This window comes from Astyanax mexicanus, chromosome 11, assembly GCF_023375975.1.
Source record: "Astyanax mexicanus isolate ESR-SI-001 chromosome 11, AstMex3_surface, whole genome shotgun sequence".
Taxonomy (NCBI): Eukaryota; Metazoa; Chordata; class Actinopteri; order Characiformes; family Acestrorhamphidae; genus Astyanax; species Astyanax mexicanus.
The window spans coordinates 8,464,244-8,484,459 of NC_064418.1; the positions used below are offsets into that span (position 1 = coordinate 8,464,244).

General features: G+C 39.9%; 1 protein-coding gene across 1 annotated transcript in view; it reads right to left on the reverse strand.

Moving 5' to 3' along the window:
* pdia5 (protein disulfide isomerase family A, member 5) overlaps positions 1-20,216 on the reverse strand; it is an 81,445-nt gene that overhangs the window by 13,348 nt on the left and 47,881 nt on the right. The window contains exons 9-13 of the mRNA XM_022680524.2: positions 18,455-18,546; positions 14,185-14,256; positions 10,089-10,225; positions 7,388-7,458; positions 2,366-2,529 (exon numbers count right to left, since the gene is read on the reverse strand). Coding sequence (XP_022536245.1) covers positions 2,366-2,529; positions 7,388-7,458; positions 10,089-10,225; positions 14,185-14,256; positions 18,455-18,546 — 536 coding nt within the window. The remainder of the gene's footprint in view (positions 1-2,365; positions 2,530-7,387; positions 7,459-10,088; positions 10,226-14,184; positions 14,257-18,454; positions 18,547-20,216) is intronic.

Consider the following 20,216-nt stretch of genomic DNA (forward strand, 5'->3'; position numbering starts at 1 on the left):
TACAAATAATGAGGTACATAAGCAATAGAAGACATAAAAAGTCCAAAGAAAAAATTAAGTGAAAGTAAGGAGGAGTAAGTGCTTTTTGAAAGAGTTTTCTGAAGATAGTGAGGGAAGCTCAGGCCCTGGTAATGGAACTCGTTAGGAGAACAGTCTGTATTGATATGTGTCTTTCATCCACCCCTAATTCCTCAGTGATAAAACAAATAAAATATTTCCCTTGTTAAAAAATTTGAATAACCACTAATATAAACTATTAGAACAACATAAAAACAAAAAAAAATCGCTTGTACCTAGCTAACTTTCCTAATCCACTTTAAATGGTGCAACAGGCTGCAAAGAGGCTTCAGCATTTAAAGCATTTATAGATAGTGACCTTTTATCAGCCATTTAACATTCCTCTGCTGATTGGTAGAGATGGCGTAATCAGGTTAAGTGTAATACCTTCTCCAATAAGATAATACCTTCTCAAACACCAAACGGTTGAGCAGAATGTTAAAGGGATATTAAAGGTTTGTGAATGAGGCACAGTCTTTGACCTGCTAAACCTGAGTAAATGAGTGAGTGAGTTAGTAAGTGTGTGAGTGAATAGGGGCAGTTAGAAAACAGAGGCTACAAGACATACTGTATATCTAAAAATATATTTCCTGTGAGTAACAAAAAATGTTATAATTTGGTATATGGACCAGCCTTAAGCACAGCTCTGAAAGCTGCATCCTTATGTTAGCTTTTAGCTAAATAATAATATTTTTAAGGTGGAACAGGGAAAAAAAAAAACTAATAAAAGCTAATTTCAGCTCCCCACCTTTCTGAAGACATTCTATTTCACGGTGAAGGGTTCCACTCAAAAACAATGGGTAAGTGTAAAAAAAGGTCATGTAGCCCTAACACTTCACCCTACCACTCCATCCTATCCAGACAGCAATCAGGACACCCTATCCTTTGGTATAAACATGCAAAAAAAAACAGAAAAGTAAGGCTACATTGTAGAGAAAGGGGTAAAATACAATATGCTCAGATTTGTTTTTACTATTTTGGCATTTTTTTTCCTTCTATCTGGGTCTGACAGTGTCTAACAAATCATCCAGTTGGCACTACAGGGCTCAACACAGATTCAGAGGGAAGGCAGGTTGACGTGGCTCCAGTATTTATGATCAGCTGGCCTGAATATATTTAGACAGGTGAGGCAGCAGTGACGCAGTTAGACTGCACAGTCTAGTAGGAGGCCTGGAGGAGAGGGTTTATGCTTCACCTGTGCGTGACCTTACCTGAATGCTGTTCCCACAGCCACAGGCACAAACACAGACCACCAGGGAGAAGAAAAGGGGGAGCTGGAGCTGAGCAATTTTATTACCACAGAAAAAAGATAAATACAGCACTGCTTCTGACAGAGAACAGCTACTCTTACTCGCACTAATCTCTCTGTATTACACACTACAAAGACAGCAAACACGGACAAATGCTGGGAAAAGCAGCAGCAGCAGCTTTCGGCAGTTCTGCTGCATGAGGTGTACAGCTCTGCTATGTGAAGTTCTGGGGTGATAGTATAAATATGGCAAACGGTGAGTCATGATGTTGTTAAAGTGTGTGTTATGAGATCCATGTGTCATTCTGTCTCACACTGCTGAAATGTCATGATGGTTAGTGAACCAAACACTAGGTCAGCAATACAGTGGGGGAAATAGGTATTTGATACACTGTTGATTTTGCAAGTTACCCCACCTACAAAGAATGGAGAGGTCTTTTTTTTACCCTAGATACTGTATTTTTATGTACTATAATGGATTAAAAGGCGCATTAGGCGACACTAGTAAGGAACAGGGGTGACACCATGTTTTCCTTTTAGTTCAGCAGGTCTCGCCGCTGGGTAGAGGTGGTGGTTAACCAAGTTAATTAAAGCTAAGCTTAACAGAAAAATCTGTAAATCTTAAAAATAATAATAATAATAATAATATTTTAAATTCCATGCTGCATGTTAATCTACACAGATTTCTCACCTAAAAACTGTTCATTTAAGTGAGTAATATGCTTCTGTTTATTTTTACAGTAAGCTTAGATTTCCAGATTTCCACTAAGGCTGGGTTCAGCAGCATTAGCATTAGTGCCTAACACTAATCTTTGAGACTGTGGTCCCAGTTCTCTTCAGGTCACTGACCAGGTCCTCCAGTGTAGTTCTGAGCTGATTCCTGACCTTTCTTAGAATCATCTTTTCTCATACAACACAATTTTCTGGATATTTTTAAGATTCTGTCTTTCACAGTTGAAGTGTGGCTTCAATAGAAAAGACAGCCCTCTCCATTCTTTGCTGTCAGTTTATCAAATATTTATTTTTCACACTGTATATGACAGAGAGAGAAAAACTCACTTCTGAAGCCACTCGATGATCTTGTCTTTGGTCCGAAGATGTGGAAGGGTATATTTCTCCTCTCTCTTTTCAAAGTACTTCACAGTGGGGAACCCAGAGATCTTAAAGCGCTCTCCCACAGTCTTGTGAATGGTGGTGTCCACTGCCGCCAACACACCTGGGGTCTGAGACCACACAGACATATACAGAGTAAACATTTTAAAATACGGTTTTGCTACAATTAAACCAACTTATTTCTTGTCAAAAATTTTTCATTAACAATTAGCAAAGTACACTAGCTTGCAAAAGTATTCATACCCCTTAAACTTTTGTACATTTTGTTATCTTACAACTTATTTTTTTAATAGATATCAGGGTACTACTTTTACTGCTTCTTTTAACCTAAAGAAAAATTCACACTGTTCTAATTTCCCATTATATAACTACAAGAGACAGATTATATCAGCATTATTAGTATCATGACATTCAGGATCATTGACTTCTGTTACAAGTTCTTGTATTTTTTTTTATTATATTGTGTGTAATAACAAAATTTAATTTAATAAAATTGATTTTGTTGCAGTAGAGCATTCTTATTTGTTTGTTTTTTTAATTCAGTGTTTTGTCATATCGCCAAGAGTATCATTTTTGCGAAAATACCATGAAATATTGTGATATTATTTTAGGGTCATACCGCCCAGTCCTATTAGATACACTTTTAGGACCCATATATTTTTTTTTAGAGAGGGTTATCTGCAAAGTAACTTTTTGACTGCTTTTAGAGTACTCAGTCAATCATAAATTTTCAATTATTTTCAACCCATTACCAATATTATAAATGGCTCTTCACTTAAATGCCCTTTCACACAAGCAGAACCTCCTTTAATTTTTATAAGAATATATTTTTGAGAATATTTTTGCAGAAAAGCATCTGCAAAAAAAACTGCTCTAATTCCTCAGATCATTTTAGGACGCCAATAACTTTCCAGCAATTAAAGCTCTTATTAAAAGTTTACAATGCTTTAGTAGATATGCCCCACTTCATCTGAATTATAAACCGTCGCTAATCTGAGAACAAAATGAGCTGCCGTATTAATATTGATCATGTTTCCTGGTTGAGGGGACCTCCTGCTGATGGAGGAGAGATGTGGAATAATTAGAAGCTGCGAGACACTCCGAGTTCAGCTGAGGTCTGAGGGGATGAGCAGATGACGCTCAGAGGACAAAAAACAAGCTCTCACCATCACGCGTTCCTGCATTATCATTTCCTTTCTGCATGACAACTCGCACGCTAGCAAGGAGTCGATTTGCATGTTAATTGTAGATGCTAATGAAGGTATAATGTATTACAACAGATGTAGCGACATCATTACAGATGCTGACACATAATGACAAAAGACTCCGCCGTAGAGAGATCAGGTGAGCTACATCTAGGTTTATTTAATCATTTCTGTTTCGGCTTCACAAAGGAGGAGCCGGTAGAGACCCCTGGACACCATGATGAGTTTCATGGTCATTATCATCATCATCACCACCACAAAGCACAAAAGAGGATGCATGAGATGTGCATGTGATTAGGCTGACCCTCAAGGGCAACCAATTTAAACTTTAGGAGGGATCACCCGCTGAATAGAGTGATAGAGTGTGTGGCTGCAGGATATTTAAGTGTGTGGGATGGATATACAGTCTACACTCTAGAGAGAGATTAACAGAATTCAATCACAAACTTGAATTTAAAATATAGGCACATGATATTAGATGCTAATATCTGATTGAAGGCAGTTTGTGAGGCTGGGTGATAAAAATAAAAAAAATGAACATCAGTAACATCAGGAGAAGGTCTAAGGTCAACATCAATCTTTTTAAGTCTGTCGCACCTCTAGCTTACTCCCTGTCCCAGTTGACTTTATGGACTACACTACCCATAATTCTGCCCAGATTTCACAGTTCACGTCACTGTTACATGTCCTCAAGCAGCCAATCACAAACAGCCCTCGTATTCATATTCACTTGGAGTTTTGATTTCATTTACCAGTGTCTATGTTTTTTTTGCATTGTAATTTTTTTTTTAAAGCATTTAAATGTCTCTGTTTGTTTGTCTCATTGCAAAGTACTGCCATCAAACTTCGTAAACATATCAAGCCAAAGAATTCGGAACATTTACAAGCTGGAAGACATTTGAACTTTAAAATCTGCAGATATTATCGAGTGCAGATTGGAATCAATTATTTAAAATCAATGATTCAAAAAAATGATACAAATGGTAGGATTTTCTTCTAGCATATATATATGGTTTATGCTGATGTGTTAAGAAAATACAACTGATCAACTGGTCAACTTCATAATATTAATGTCCTTAACATTATTCTATCATTGTCAGATGTTGATATTTTGTTGGTTTAAATAAAAAAAGAACCAAGAACATAAAGAATATTGTAAGGTACGGTAAAAATCAACATTCACTCAACATGACATTTTTACATCCGTAGATGTTATATATCATGGTGTCAAGCAATCCAAAAACAAGACCAATCTTCTTGTAACGTTTGAGCTTAACATAAGCCCAAATGTTTTTTTGAACGAATTTCAAATGTTGCGTGAAGGTTGGATACTGACGTCAAGCCAATTTTCACTTAGGTAAAAATTTAACATCAGTCCAGTAATACAGTTCTACATCTTTTTGATGCCGAACTGACCTCCAGTGCCAGAAGAAATCATTCTACTCTTAAAGAGATTTGGATTGGCATAAAATTTGCATTCTTGGCAAGCCATTCACAGATATGTACCATCTACAAAATCCACACTGTGTCATTGGCTGTGTTACATTAATGTATGCACATTTAAATACCCTTATTTCCATCGTATAGGGGGCGGCAAATTGAACACAGGCCACATTAAAATTGTGCCCATGATGCAGAGGCCGTTGTTTGGATGCGAGCAGGGCCGAATGAACAGAATGAGGAAAAATAAGTGAGCTCAGCTGTCTCTGGGGAAAGGGGCGTAAGGGCTGGAGCATGTCTGCTACATTAAATAATGCACAAGACCTTCTTACTGAACTCTAACGCTGGGACGTAAGCCATGCTGAACGGCTTCATGCTGAAGGCTATGCGAACATCACGGCCAAAATGACTGATCCAATCACGAGGCTCTGGTGACTATACTGGCCTGAAACTCTGAAGCTCTGGAGAAAAGTCTTAGCTCAGTGGATCCACCCTGCTAATCAGAACCACATCTACACAGAACTCTCCACACACATGAACAGGACCAAACATGGGTGTTTGCGTGAGCTTAAACGCTGTGGTTGTGTGTAGTAATAAGTCTAACAACATTTTGCAATGTTTTTAATCTTAGTTTTTATTCTGTAATTTGTTTTTTATTGATAATATTTTCCTCACTGTGTGTTTTCATGTACTGTTCCCTTTAAAACATCGACCCTCATTCGTAGACAACTGACTGCATATATTAATTTTACCTGGGGAGGTAGGGTAAAGTCATTTTTATCGGACACTAATTTCAGTCCTGTACGAATGCATATTTTTTTGCGGGCTGCACAGTCCTGCATCACACCAGAGCTCCACCCACTAGATCAGTTGAAGAAACTCCTATTCGGTTTGCTGGTTGAGAACCTCAGACAGTACACAGCAGGATTAGTCAGCAGACTTTGAGGGAGGGATCTGTACCTAATGTACCTACTGTCTGTGGCAAGTCAGCAGATGAGGGAGATGTAAGAACTTTCACATAATGAATTTTGTGTTTTTACACAGTTAAGCCTGAACCTGTTTAAGCTTGTTTGTATTTTGTAATTTAGCACAAGCTAACAGTAACGTGTGGTAAACACTCAGTGTAAACTTGGGGCGTGGCCAGCAACAGTTTATTAGCATAGAAGTGTCAGAGCCCTTAAACAGCATTTTTTGAAAAAGACTGAAACTAGAAAGAATAGAGCTGGTGAGATACCTTTATGTGAGTGTGATTTAATTTTAAGGTTCTTTTTGCAAAGAACTTCATAAACATGTTTTGTAGAGCCTATAGACATATTCTAATTCGTGTAAAAGAGGTATAATATGTCCACTATAAAGTAATTTTGTCTGAATCAACATGTAGGTAAATATTCTGTCAAATACTGCAGCATTTAGGCATTTTGTTTTGTTTTGCATGGCCCAGATACCTTGAGTCCTTCAAGTCTGGAGCAAACCTCTATTTTAAGCTGTACAACCCTTAAATTATGAAGATAAGATCCAGAAGGACTTCACAGCGAAGTGCTGTTTCTCGTAGTTAAAATATGTAAGTGTAATATTGCCTACTAACCTACAAAATTTTCTAACTAAAAGTTTATTATTATTACATAAGCAGGTTATAACATTGGTTTACACTATTTTCTAAAGGTGATGGCAGTGTTTAATAAAAAAAAAACTGCTGATATTTCTTATCTCATGCTAATCACTATTTTCCTGACATTAAAACACAAATTATCTCCTACTTAAAACTGTTTCTGTCCAGATATGGCTTTTGACATGAAAGCAACATGGAGAACTCAAACACACAGCCAAATAAACAACTTAAGCAGCTGCACCAAAGAAAAACACTGTGTCCATCATAAAAAAAATAAAATAACTGTTCATTAATCCCCTTAAATTTTTAATCGCAATACTGATTTGAGGTCATATCGCCCAGCACTAACTCTGGAGTCTCCAAACACTTCATTTTCATGCTGCTGTATGTGAACATGATGTGTTCCAGGCGATGTCACTGTAGAACAGTATCTTCAGACTGACTAAATTGCTTCCCATGAAGGCAAATTAAAAGCAGACTTATTTTAATTAAACCAACAGACAGCTCATTTCGAAGGGCTCATACCTCAAAGCAGCAATTTTACACCTGGAACCGTTTCATAAAGTGCACGGACATGTGCTCTCAGGCACAGAGCGACTCTACTCTCCTTCCCCTACATCAAACACATTAGCATAGCAGCGAAGCAGGGCTGTTCCAGCTGCTCACTTCATGCTCCCTGCTATTAAAACTGTGGGAAGAAAAGTGTGAACTCACATCTGCATCTTTGTTAAGAACTTCAGCAGCTTCGTCATACTCGGGCTTCATCTTCTTACAATGGCCGCACCCTGAGAAGAAACCCCATACAGCACTGTCACACACGTATAACAAAGCTAAGAGTGAATACATGCACAGTACAGCTCGTTAAATTCAATTTCAATGAGAATTTAGCACATTTTCTTTAATCACAAAATTAAAAAGATTAATGACTAAAGTTTGCCTCTGGCTAGTATAGCTTAAATTCAATAAAGGTTTATACATCACTGCATTTTGCTTTTATGTTGCTTATTTTATTTTGCAAAAATAAAAAAGGGTTAAAGGGTTAAACAAACCTGAATATGTTGTCACTTAAAAATGATGAGTTTCTTTGATTTAACCAAATTGAAAACCTCTGGAATGTAATTAAGAGGAAGATGGATGATCACAAGCCATCAAACCAAGTTGAACTGCTTAAATTTTTGCACCAGGAGTAAAGGCATAAAGTTATCCAAAAGCAGTGTGTAAGACTAGTGGAGGAGAACATGATGCCAAGATGCATGAAAACTGTGATTAAAAAACATGGTTATTTCACCAAATATTGATTTCTAAACTCTTAAAACTTTATAAATATGAGCTTATTTTCTTTGCATTATTTGGGGTCTGAAAGCTCTGCATCTTTTTTGTTATTTCAGCAATTTCTCATTTTCTGCAAAGCAAAATAGCAAAATCAGCGTTCAGTTAACAGCTGTGCTGAACTTGTCGAGTTAATTAACGCTAATTGAATTTCTGTGTTTGAGAGCATCAGCTGCGAAGTTGTGAAGAGGTAGAGTTGGTATACAGTGAATAGCTCTATTTGAGAAATGTTCTAATCCATATTTTGGCAAAAACTACTCAACTAAATAAAGAAAAAAAATATGATTCAAGATTAATTTCCTTTTTTTTCTTCCTGAAGGCCAACACAGAGAGAACGACGAAGGGCATTCTCCCACAGGCTATCCAGGCCATTAATTTAAGAGAACCAGGCCAATTGTGCTCTCTCAGGGCTCCGGTAGCCGATGGCAAGCCCTCAATTTGGCAATAATTAGGTCTACATGCACGTACATCATACATATGTATAGCATAGGAGAATACACTGGACATTCCACATTTAAATATTTATGAACATTATTTATTTATTAGCAATTCACTAACACAATCATATTGCAGATTTATGCATTCGAACTGCTCAAATGTATGCTCACGTCTGCGGATCCTGCAATTTATACATTCACCTTAATACCACACCTCATACATTCTATATCTGTATGTATAATTATATATAAAAAAATGTCTGATATGATGTTCATATACCAAGGTTTGAGAACCACTGACTCAATCTGAGAAATAAATAACCAGGCAATTGGATTAAACTACATGAAAGCTGTTTAGTATCTGAACTGTATAAACATAATAAATCTCCATGCTGCTGAAAATGAGTCAGTTATTGAGACGCTGCGTCAGAGATTTGAGCTAATGGGAGACGGCTTTCCGCTGGGGAAGCATTAGCCTGGCCTTTAAAACAAACACTAACAGCAGTTAACTGATAGAAGTTCCCACCTTTTTCTACACCTGTTCTATAACACCACTGGCTGTTCTAGGCTTATAGATAAATAGAAGGAAAGGAGAATGTTTAAAATATATATTACTCATATTCCTACAAGGGTCAGAAGCACACGTAACTGAAGACTATATGAAAACACTCGCAGGGTGTTGGACCCGGGTGCCACTCACCATGAGGGAATAGTAATAGTGTAAATGTAAGTGCGTGTGTTTGTGTGTGTTTGTGTGTGTGTGTGTGTGTGTGTATTTGTCTGACTGTCTATCTATCTGTCTGTCTATAAGAATTAAAGCAGAAGGAGAGTGAGAGTGAGAATGGAGTGCGATATGCTGTGCTATCTTGTCAGTATGTCAGTGACGAGCGTGCGTTTGTTTGTGTCTGGATTTTGGCAACAGGTAAACTGATCCTCTGTGGTGAGACAACACGCCAGTGTTTTTTTTGTAGTGTATTTTAAGGGAGAGTGAGGATGAGCGAGTGTGTGAGGTGAAGGGGTGGAGATAGGTGATAGGTGTGTGTGTGTGTGTGTGTGTAGAATGTACTGGTACTCGATTGCCTGAGGACATGAAAAACAAAACCGTTCTGTCTGAGGTGTCTGATTTAAAATGTATGAGAGCCGAGACATCATATTTCGACAGATATATATATATATATATATATAAAAAAGGAAAATTCAAGCTCCATTGGAACACTCTAGAACACAACTGTCACTTTCTCATTATCAAATCCATCATTCTTCCCCCGATAGGTCCATTCAGATTCTGATGCACACAGATTGAAATAAATGCAGAATAAAATTGTCTCTGTTCTGTGTGTCAAACATAGTGACAGTATAGTAGTGTAGAGCGTAGATTTGGCATTAAAAAAAAATTGAACGCAAAATTCAGCTCATCCTAGCCCATTACTTTGTTTTAGTAAGTGGGCTTTTATAGTTATAGTTCTAGTTTAATTTAGTTTAGTTTTGACTTCTGTTTCAATTCAGTTTGTTTTAATGCGTTTTTAGAATGGGTATGCTAGTTTTTATTATTATTTTTTTTGTATTAGTTCTTAGCATTTTTTTATACTTTGGGTAATGTGAGTAATAAAATAAAATAGACCCAGCAAGTGTCAGTGTTAGAAACTCACATGGAGCATAGAACATGATCAGAGCGGAGGGATGCTCCTCCAAAAACCCATCAAACGACTCGTCCGTCAGGTGAAACACTGCAGAGTCAGACTCAGACCACGGCACCTCCGGAGTCTTCGGCTGGGGAGGCTGCGGACTGGGGGTGGTGAGAGAGAGAGAGAGAGAGAGAGAGAGAGAGAGAGAAAGGAAAAACAGAGAGAAACAAGACAGATAGATCAAGGTAGAGAAGGGTGGAGAAGAAAAAATATATAATAAAAGATAAAAACAGAAAAATACCAAAAATAATAATAATAACTGCAAAATATATATATATCATATATTATGCATATTACGCCATATAATATACATAACACATCTCTACCCATGATTTATTTTTTTTAAATATGTCACAGTAAGTTTTTTTTTTTTTTTAGAAAAAGTCAATATCAACTGACCCTGAAAGAATTAATTGCTCCTTAGTCACACAAATCGACCAATTAACTGATTTTGTCTATTTTGCCCTGATAAATGGCTTTTTTTTTAGAGATTTGGAAACTGGACAAAGCATAAACTGTATTTGAGTCTACAATATGCACGTAAGCTGTTCCAATTCAACAAAACCAAAAGAACCATTACAGAACACGAATGTGAATCATAGCTTGAGCGAGAGGTATTAAAATAAAGACTGTCATCATGTCCTGTACATAAATCATGAGCTCAGACTGGTTGATGGGGAAATCATTTCCAAGCCAATTTTCTTTTCTCACATTTGGCTGCTTCAGAACTTTCAGAGACCATAAAGCAGAGTGACTATCTGCTATGTTTGACACAGCTGGTACACATCTCAGCCACACTCGTAGCTCTGGACATCTGCTCCGCTTGTAAGTGGTCACACCCTATGACTGAGAATCACTAGCGAGAGCCAAGGACACTCACTCGCATCTCTCTGCAGTTGGCTCTCTGTTTCTCCACTGAGCGCAGAGCAGTCCAAACGATCCTCAGAGGATTCCTGTCTCCTTACAGTCTACCAACACAATGATCTCAAAATCCCTCAACCTCATGAACTTCAGAAATCTGTTCCTCAAAGTTAGCATGCATCCAGAATGCCATCAACAAAGTATTCCCTGTCTATAAACTCTACAGTAAAAGGCATGTTTGTACAAATTTAAGACAATTAATGAAGCACACTTTTGACATCAAGGACTAACGTAAGATAAAAGTAACCAAAAAGCAAGAAAAGTTTAAGCATGACTTAAGCAATGTAAAAACTGCACACCTGTAGGTCTAAAGCACTGCCACTATGATCAGGAGATCGCCTGTTCGAATCCTGTTCATGCAGCTTGCCATCGGCTACCGGAGCCCTGAGAGAGCACAATTGGCCTTGCTCTCTCTGAGTGGGTAGATGACACGCTTTCCCCTCATCACTCCAAAGGATGGTGTTGATCAGCACAAGGCGTCTGTGAGCTGCTGTATCGGAACCGAGTCACTATGCTTTCCTCAGAGTGCGCTGTAGTGCTACTCATTAATGCTACATCAGCAGCAGCTTTATAAGAAATGGAGTCTGACTTCACATGTGTTAAAAGAGGCATATGCTAGTCTTCACCCTCCTGGTGTTGGGGCATTACTAGTGATGGGGGTGTCCTAATGAGCGGTTTGGGTAATTGGCCAGGTAAATTGGGACAAAACAGGCAAAAAAAATTGAAATTATATAAAACAAAAAACTGCACACCTTGAATCACCTCTAATATTAACAGCAAGCACTCTGTATCTGATGGATGTTTTCTCAAAGCCACGTTGGTGAGAGACGTCAGCTTTATCATATCTTGGACAAAAAAAATAATCAGAACAAAAGTCCAGACTCATCTGTCTAATGCATTTTGAAGGTCTGGTCTTTGTCTGGCTGTTCTCTGGAAATCTTCTGACTTGCCTGTATTTTTTTTTTCCCCTCACCTGCACATCAATCAAACTTCAACAGTCAGTGATAAAGTCAATGTCAGGGATATTTCAGTAGTCAGTAGATGACCCTGTGCAGAGGAGTCAGTAGACAGTTCTGTGCACAGTCAGTAGATGATCGTGTGCAGAGGAGTCAGTAGATGACCCTGTGCAGAGTCAGTAAGTGATCCTGTGCAAAATCAGTAGATGATCCTGTGCAGAGGAGTCAGTAGATGAGCCTGTGCAGAGAAGTCAGTAGATGATCCTGTGCAGAGGAGTCAGTAGACAGTTCTGTGCACAGTCAGTAGATGAGCCTGTGCAGAGGAGTCAGTAGATGACCCTGTGCAGAGTCAGTAAGTGATCCTGTGCAAAATCAGTAGATGATCCTGTGCAGAGTCAGTAGTTGACCCTGTGCAGAGTCAGTAGACAGTGGACAGTCCTGTACAGTTTGCTGACTCACTGTAAGCACATTTTGACCTGTGCTCTTATTAACATCTGGTCCTTTTCCTCTTGTGTTCTATTGTTGAAGAATATCCAACATTCACAGAAACCACAGCAAAGCTATGCTTACAGTTAAGAGGAAACTTGTGTAAACAAAATCCTTGAACAAGCTCGCCTGTGAGATCCAGCTGCATTGTTGCGCAATGGGAAACAATGAAGTTCAGCTGTTTCCGGATTGTAAATAAATCCAAAATGCATGAGATGATACAAAATGACTGAAGAATCTTCTGGCTTCTCGAGTTTCTGTAATATTTCTCTAATGAATTCCCACTGTCAAAACAGTGATCAGATAATTAGATCATGATCCCCTCCAGATCAGTTCTTTACTGGCACGCAAATGTCAATAAATTCAAAATGAGTCTTGTTTTTAAACAGAAATCCTGCAATAAATTTTGTGTGTTTTCAGCCAATAGCACACTGCTGAGGAAATGCTTGGACATGGAATAAGCAGTTACTTAAAGCCATTTTCCAGTTTAATTAAGATCCATTCAGCGACGACACCCTTTTAACCACTTGAGACACTATAGCAAAACCATGAGATACCACAGCAACCACCTTACAACAAAATATCACCTGAGAAACCACAGCAACCACCTTACAACACAACAGCATCCATCTAGGAATCATATAGCTGTCACCATAACAACCCCCTGAGAGACCACAGCAACCACCTAACAACATATAACAGCAACCATCTATCTATAGCAACCATTTAGCAGGCACAATAGCAAACTCCTGGGATAACACATCAAACACCCTGCAGCACAACATCACCTAGGATTCCACAGCAACCACTTTACAACCCAACATTACCTTGGATACCACAGCAACCACCTTACAGCCAAACATCACCTGGGATAACAGAGCAACCACCTTACAACACATCAACAATCTGGCAACCATTTAGCAGTCACCATGGCAAACCCCTGGGATACCACAGCAACCACCTTACAACACAACCGCACATATCTATAGCAAACATTTAGCAGTCATCATAGCAAACACCTGGGATACCACAGCAACCACCTTATAACACAACAGCACCTATCTGGCAACCAATTATCAGTCACCATTGCAAACCCCTGGGATACCACCACAGCAACCACCTTGCAAACACATTTTTACCCTAGTGACCATGTAGCAACAGTCAAGCACCTGTCATCCTGCACTTCCTTCAGCAAATGCACTTTTCCACTTACTGTGTTACATAGAGAAATCTTAAAATAATATCTATATCTATATCTTACACACACACATATACAGGCCTGAGCTTTTCTGTATGACTTCAACACAGAGTCAGAAGCACTAAAAGCATGTGTAACCCATGGGCTTGCGAGGTTTATGAACATGCTGAGGGGAATAGAAAGAAATGCCTCATTAAATCTGCACTAAGAGGCAGACAGGAGTAAATTTGGGCCTCGTGTTTTACAGTGCACATCATATCCCCTGTTTCTCTGAAGTGTCAAACACTCCCCTGATGATGCACTCGCTCATTGAAGCAGTGACTAAGCACTGAGCCCTCACACCTCTCCAGCTAATAAAGACTGGCCTTTACACCAGCCCAAGGGCCTGCACAAGCCTGTGTGTGTGTAAGGCTGGGGTCTTTATCTTGCTTTTGTGAAAGAGTGAGAGGACCTGGCGTTCTTAAAAGCAGTTTCTAAACTTGAACAATGTTCTACTCACTTTTTAAGCCAGTCCGCGATGTCCTTGGCCGTGGCTCCGTAGTTCTCGTAGTGATGCAGGAACTTCCCCTTCCTGATGCAAATGAAAACAAAAAGAGGCCATTTAACCTTAGCAGACAATCATGAGTTGACTTCAGAACTATAGATCACTGATTCTTGAGAATTTGGATTAATAATAATTTAAGTTTAAAAATGAAAAGTTAGTTAAATTACAAAATCTGTACTGGTGCAACCTCCTAATTTTGTATTTTTCTAGTTTTCACATCAGACACTGCTTTTTATAAAAGTCTGGTGGGTGACTGATATGTGGGACACATTTTAGGCAACCACAAAATAATAGCAAATATTGTTGAAAACTTAGAAACTCAAAGTAATAATTGAATTGAATAAAGTTGTAACGATTATCTCCTATTTGAAGACAACTGAGTTTGTAGGCAATAGACCAGCTTATAATCATTAAATTTATCAAAGTATTTTATATATATATATATATATATATATATATATATATATATATATATATATATATATATATATATATATATATATATATAAAAGTCATTTCACTCTTCAGCAATAATGTAATTACAAAAACTATTGAGTCTTCCCTATTTAAATAAACTTTCCTATCTAATGCATAGGAGTTGACGGAGCTTATTTTCCTCATCTTGAAACTGCATTACTGGTTAACTGAGGATATTTGTAGTGACACTCCAAAGGATTGCATTACAAGCAACATCCAAGACTGCGGCTCCCTTTGCAGCAGCCAAGATAAACATTCTAAATGAGTACCCGGCCCAAAGCTAATTAAGTCATTCTGCTCGAGGCGTCTAGCTTAATCAAATACCTCAGCTAGCAGTCTCCATGTTCCTTACTAATTTATACCAACACAGGAGACTGACGGTTCAAGATCACACCTAAAATTCAGTTTTGTCACTTATTTAGAAAACTTTAAGCTACCAGAACTAAAAGCCAATGCTGGTAGGGGCAGAAGTGCATAGTAGTGGTTAGAACTGATCAGGGCCAGAGCTGTAGTTTGGGTCAGAGAGGTAGACCAGAGGTGATCAAGGACCGCGCTGTAGGCCAGAGCTGTTAGGGTCACGACTGTAGGCCAGAGCATGGCAAATACAGAGTTGTAATGTAGAGCAGTGAAGCCCAGAGTTGGAATGGCCCAGAGCAGGGACAGAGTAAGGGACAAAGCTGTAGGACAAAGCTGTAGGACAAAGCTGTAGGACAGAGCATTTAGGAACATAGCTGTAGGTCAGAGCTGGTCAAAAACAGAGCTGTAGGCCAGAGCAGTTAGAATCAGAGCAATAGGCCAGAGCTTGTCAAGGACAGAGCTGTAGGCCAGAGCAGTTAGGCGTACAGTTGTAGTCCAGAGCAAGGCAAGTACAGAGTTGTAGGCTAGAGCAGTTAGGCCCGGAGCTGTAGGCCAGAGCTGGTCAAAAACAGAGCTGTAGGCCAGAGCAGTTAGGGACAGCGATGTAGGCCAGAGCTGGTCAAAAACAGAGCTGTAGGCCAGAGCAGTTAGGGACAGAGCTGTAGGTCAGAGCTGGTCAAAAACAGAGCTGTAGGCCAGAGCAGTTAGGGACAGAGCTGTAGGCCAGAGCAGTTAGGGACAGAGCTGTAAGCCAGAGCAGTTAGGGACAGAGCTGTAGGCCAGAGCTGCTCAAAAACAGAGCTGTAGGCCAGAGCAGTTAGGGACAGAGCTGTAGGCCAGAGATGGTCAAAAACAGAGCTGTAGGCCAGAGCAGTTAGGGACAGAGCTGTAGGCCAGAGCAGTTAGGGACAGAGCTGTACGCTAGAGCTGGTAAAGAGTTGCCAAATTCAGAGAAAGTAGGGTCATGGCTACAAGCCAAAGTTTTAGTTGTGCACCCATCACCATGTACAAGTAGACCTCCATGCACAAGTAATGGTTCTTTTATCTGCTTTGATCTCCTTTTTTCTGCCACAGAGAATAATCTGCAGCTGGTAAGATGTTCTCTAGCTGGAACAAAAAAAAGAGGCAGACAGCACTTGGCCATTTGTAACTGTCACTGATCAGCAGGGATCTGCACGCATCATGGTACTGTACCAAAAAAAACTGGAACAGATATCAAACTGCATTAGTTCTCCTGCATCAGGTTTAATATTGAGCAGTTTGAAAGCAGATCACTGGCAATTTGCATTTGTTTTGGCCCAACATAACCTTGAAGGGTGCCAAGCGGCAGTGCGAAACCTGCAATGGTTTTGCTCTACCTCCGTGTCCTTCATCTGAATACTCTAATAACGTACAGTGCTCCACTCCTCTGCTTTATGGCAAGTGATCTGAAAGACTTGGAGAGGTGAAGGCAAGGTGGCAGCGCTCCAAAGCTACTGCATCCTCGCTTGACAGCTCACCTAGCTACACTGTTATTTCAGATGAGCAGGAATGAAGGGCAGGAGAGCTGGACCTTTGCCACTGAGCTCTCTTATATTTAGCTCTTTCATTTCAAAGAATACAAAGAGAAAGGAGTCTTTTCAAAGGCTGTGGATGACACTGATGAAGATGACATATAAAAGGACTGCTATGGAGACTCGGGGCAACCTTGACTGGCTTCATCAATACCAGAGTTCACAGTAGAGCCACTGAAGCCATCTTGACTTTTGAGATGCACTTAAAGGTGTCTATAGCTTGAATCTCTTCGTCAGAAGCAATAGTCATTATAAGAGCTGGCGCAATACATCTCTGAGCTTAGCACTGAGTCACAAGGTGACTGTAGAGAGATACACTGAGTCAGATGTATTGTCCAGAGCTCAGATGGCTGATTGGGGAACTAAACAAGAATAACAGCTGGAGTCAAAGAACTGAAGCAAAGTGCTGGTGTTTAGCTCTGAGCCTCATTACTATAAGCAATGGTGCTGCATGGTCGTTAGCCTGAGACTCCCCTCAGGGCCACGGCTAATGGCTCATTGGAAACGGATTGGGCGGAGAGCGGCATTTAATTAACCCTCCCATAATTAAAACGCTAGTGAAATGAGTGAGCGTTTAGTATCGAATGGAAGAAGATAAAAAAGAAGCACGGCTGCAGCCTCAGGCCTGAATGCGGACAGTGGGTCGCAGTGCAACACACCGTAAAACATAACTACGGGGAAAGTTACTGCTTATCCAACCGCTAAGTTAGAGCTGTGGTGTTCTACAGCGCAATCCTTCATTTAACTCCATTTAACAGAAGCTATGGAGTGCAGTGCAATACTGTATAATAAAGAAGGTCTGCTCTAGAAGAAGGAACAACTTCTGCACAGTCATTAACAGCTTTAACATCAGTGCAAACAAAAAAGTGAAAAAGTTCAGTGAGAAGAAGGGGGAGAAGTAGGAGAATAAGGAGGAGGAGGAGTTTTCGGATGGTCAACACCATGCACCACCACGGCTGCTGTGTGATCATTAGTCAGCTTATGTTTGGTGTTTGTGTGTGAGCTCATGCTGGACCTCCTCAAATTTGCTTCACACAGATCCTCCTCCTTCAGATTTTCCTCCTTTGCTCTCATTAACTCATGCAGCCTGGCTCTGGATGGAAATGAGGACATTAGGGAAGTTCTTTAAAGAGAGAAAGAGGGAAAAAAGCCTCTCTCTTCTCTAAACAAACTTTACACTGTTCAGAATTAATCTATTGGGAATAAGAGTAAGAAAGAAAAAAAAAAAAGTCCTAAATTGGATCCAAGACCAGGCAAAGTCCACATCGCTGCTTCCACACCGCTACTTAAGGCCAAGTGCCTGTTCCCTTATGCATTCTGCTTCATCTGAGCATCGGAGCTGCTGTCATTTGTCCACGTATGAGAGAGAGAGCAGTTGTCATTCAGCTCCAGACTCAGCTCCCCGTTGTGAGCTCTTCCTTCAAAGCGCATATTTCATGGCCGTAGAACCCCTGCAAACTTTTGCGCCTGATAAATACTGAACGTGTTCGAGTGGCTTGTTCCGAAATGATCCGCTCACCCCAGCCATGTCATCGGACACAAAGCTCACCTTGCTGCAGAGAGACTGTCTGAATCTATTAAAGGAACAAGTCCATCTCATAAGCTACTGAGTGAGGCTCTGCAGTGCTTTTCACTTCTCATATGCGGCACCTTTCAGAAGCCCAAGTCCTTACAAAACTTAAATAAAGAATAAAAAAAGAAGTGAAGGTCAAGACTCAGACACCACAAGGTAATGGCTTACTTTAGAATGACTTCATCGTTTTACTGAGTAAAAGTAAAAGAGTGTGCGAGTGAAAGTGTGCTGTATGCTGAACTGAGGATAAAAAAGTCAAACTCACTCAAAGTAGCAGAAGGTTGGGTAGCCCTTGACATTGAACTCTTGCTTCAGGCCATCAAACTCAGCTGGGTGCACGTTCATCCCCGCCAGCACCTGTGTGAGACAGGAGATTAGATTCAGAACGAACAATCCCCGCCCGCGACACAGAACTCGGCGAAAATGAAGACGAATGGCTGCGCCATAGAGGAAGCAGAAGGCTTGTCAAACTGTGAGCAACATGAAAGTATGGCACGCAGTGAAGTGGCACATGGTAACTATCAAACTCTTTGATGACATTAGAAGACCAGACCTAGAGCACTCCTTTCATGCCAAAGACAATTTAGAATCCATTTGGTCGCAGGAAACAGTCCACTCCTGGGATTTCTGATTGCCTTTGTTCTGAAGTTTCCAAAACAGGCCTATTTTCACTCGAGATTTGAATCTGCTTCTCAACATGATTATGAAGAAAATGCTTCAGTCTGGCTTAAATTCTTGTAATACCATATCGGTCTTCTCGATATCAGCACGATTGAGCGATTACAGATAGCCAGAGTAACTCAACACATAAATCTATATCTAACGCTTATATTTCATCGCTGTCACACAAAACATCTGCGGCTTAAAAGCAGCATCTTTAATGGAGAAGGTATGAAACACCTTTCACTCGTATTTCAACTTTAAGTGGAATTTAATTTTAGCTTTTTTCCAATCAATTCGGAAACAATGTAAACAGCAACTTTATTTAAGATTTAAAATATGAAAGTGCTTCATAGTGCTTGCCTGACAGCGATAACATATCATTTCTTATAACTTCAATGGCTGTGTTATTCAGCATATATTCACAAGAGAGTTGGATTTAATTATAGTCAGTTAATGTAGTTTAAATTCTTAAGGTCTTAAGCACATTTTAGGCATAGGGGTCTGACTGTCTGTCTGTAGTGAGGTAACAAGTAAAACAAAGATTTCTATACTTTATCTCTGATCAACAACACATTATTTATTATTAGCACAGTCATTATTAGCAGTACTCATTGCAGCTGCACTGAACCACACAGCACTCAGGAGTTAGCTTGGAGTGTCTATTTTGTTTTTTTTTTTGGCTTCCAATGTAATACTGCATGTTCTCAATCAGCCACTATTGTTAAAACTGGAGTGAAGAAAGCTGTGGGTAAGCCTGTGAGAGGCTAGACTACTGTCTGTATTTGTATCAGCTAATTAATAAAGGTATAAAGATGTTTACCTGTACTTAAATCTACATTTTTCAAATTCTGACATTCTGACATCATAACCCTAACTCCAGCTGAATTTCAATGATAGAAATACTTTTGTACTTTCTTTTTTTTTTTTTCTTCAAAATTTTCCCATTTTTCCCCAATTTAGCACGGCCAATTACCCAACCCACTCACTAGGACTCCTCCCATAACTAGTAATGCCCCAACACACCAGGAGGGTGAAGACTAACACATGCTTCCTCTGATGCATGTGAAGCCAGCCACCGCTTCTTTTCGAGCTGCTGCTGATGCAGCATTGCCAAGCAGCTTTTGGAGGAAAGCGCAGCGACTCAGTTCCGATACACCAGCTCACAGACGCCCTGTGCTGTAGACATCACCCTCTAGTGATGTGGGGAGAGAGCGCCATCTACCCACCCGGAGGGAGCGAAGCCAATTAAGCTCCCTCTGAGCGCCGGCAGCTTGATGGCAAAGCTGCATGAGCGGGGGTTCAAACCTGCGACCTCCCGCTCATAGTGGCAGCGCTTTAGACCGCAGGACCACTCTGCGCCCAGT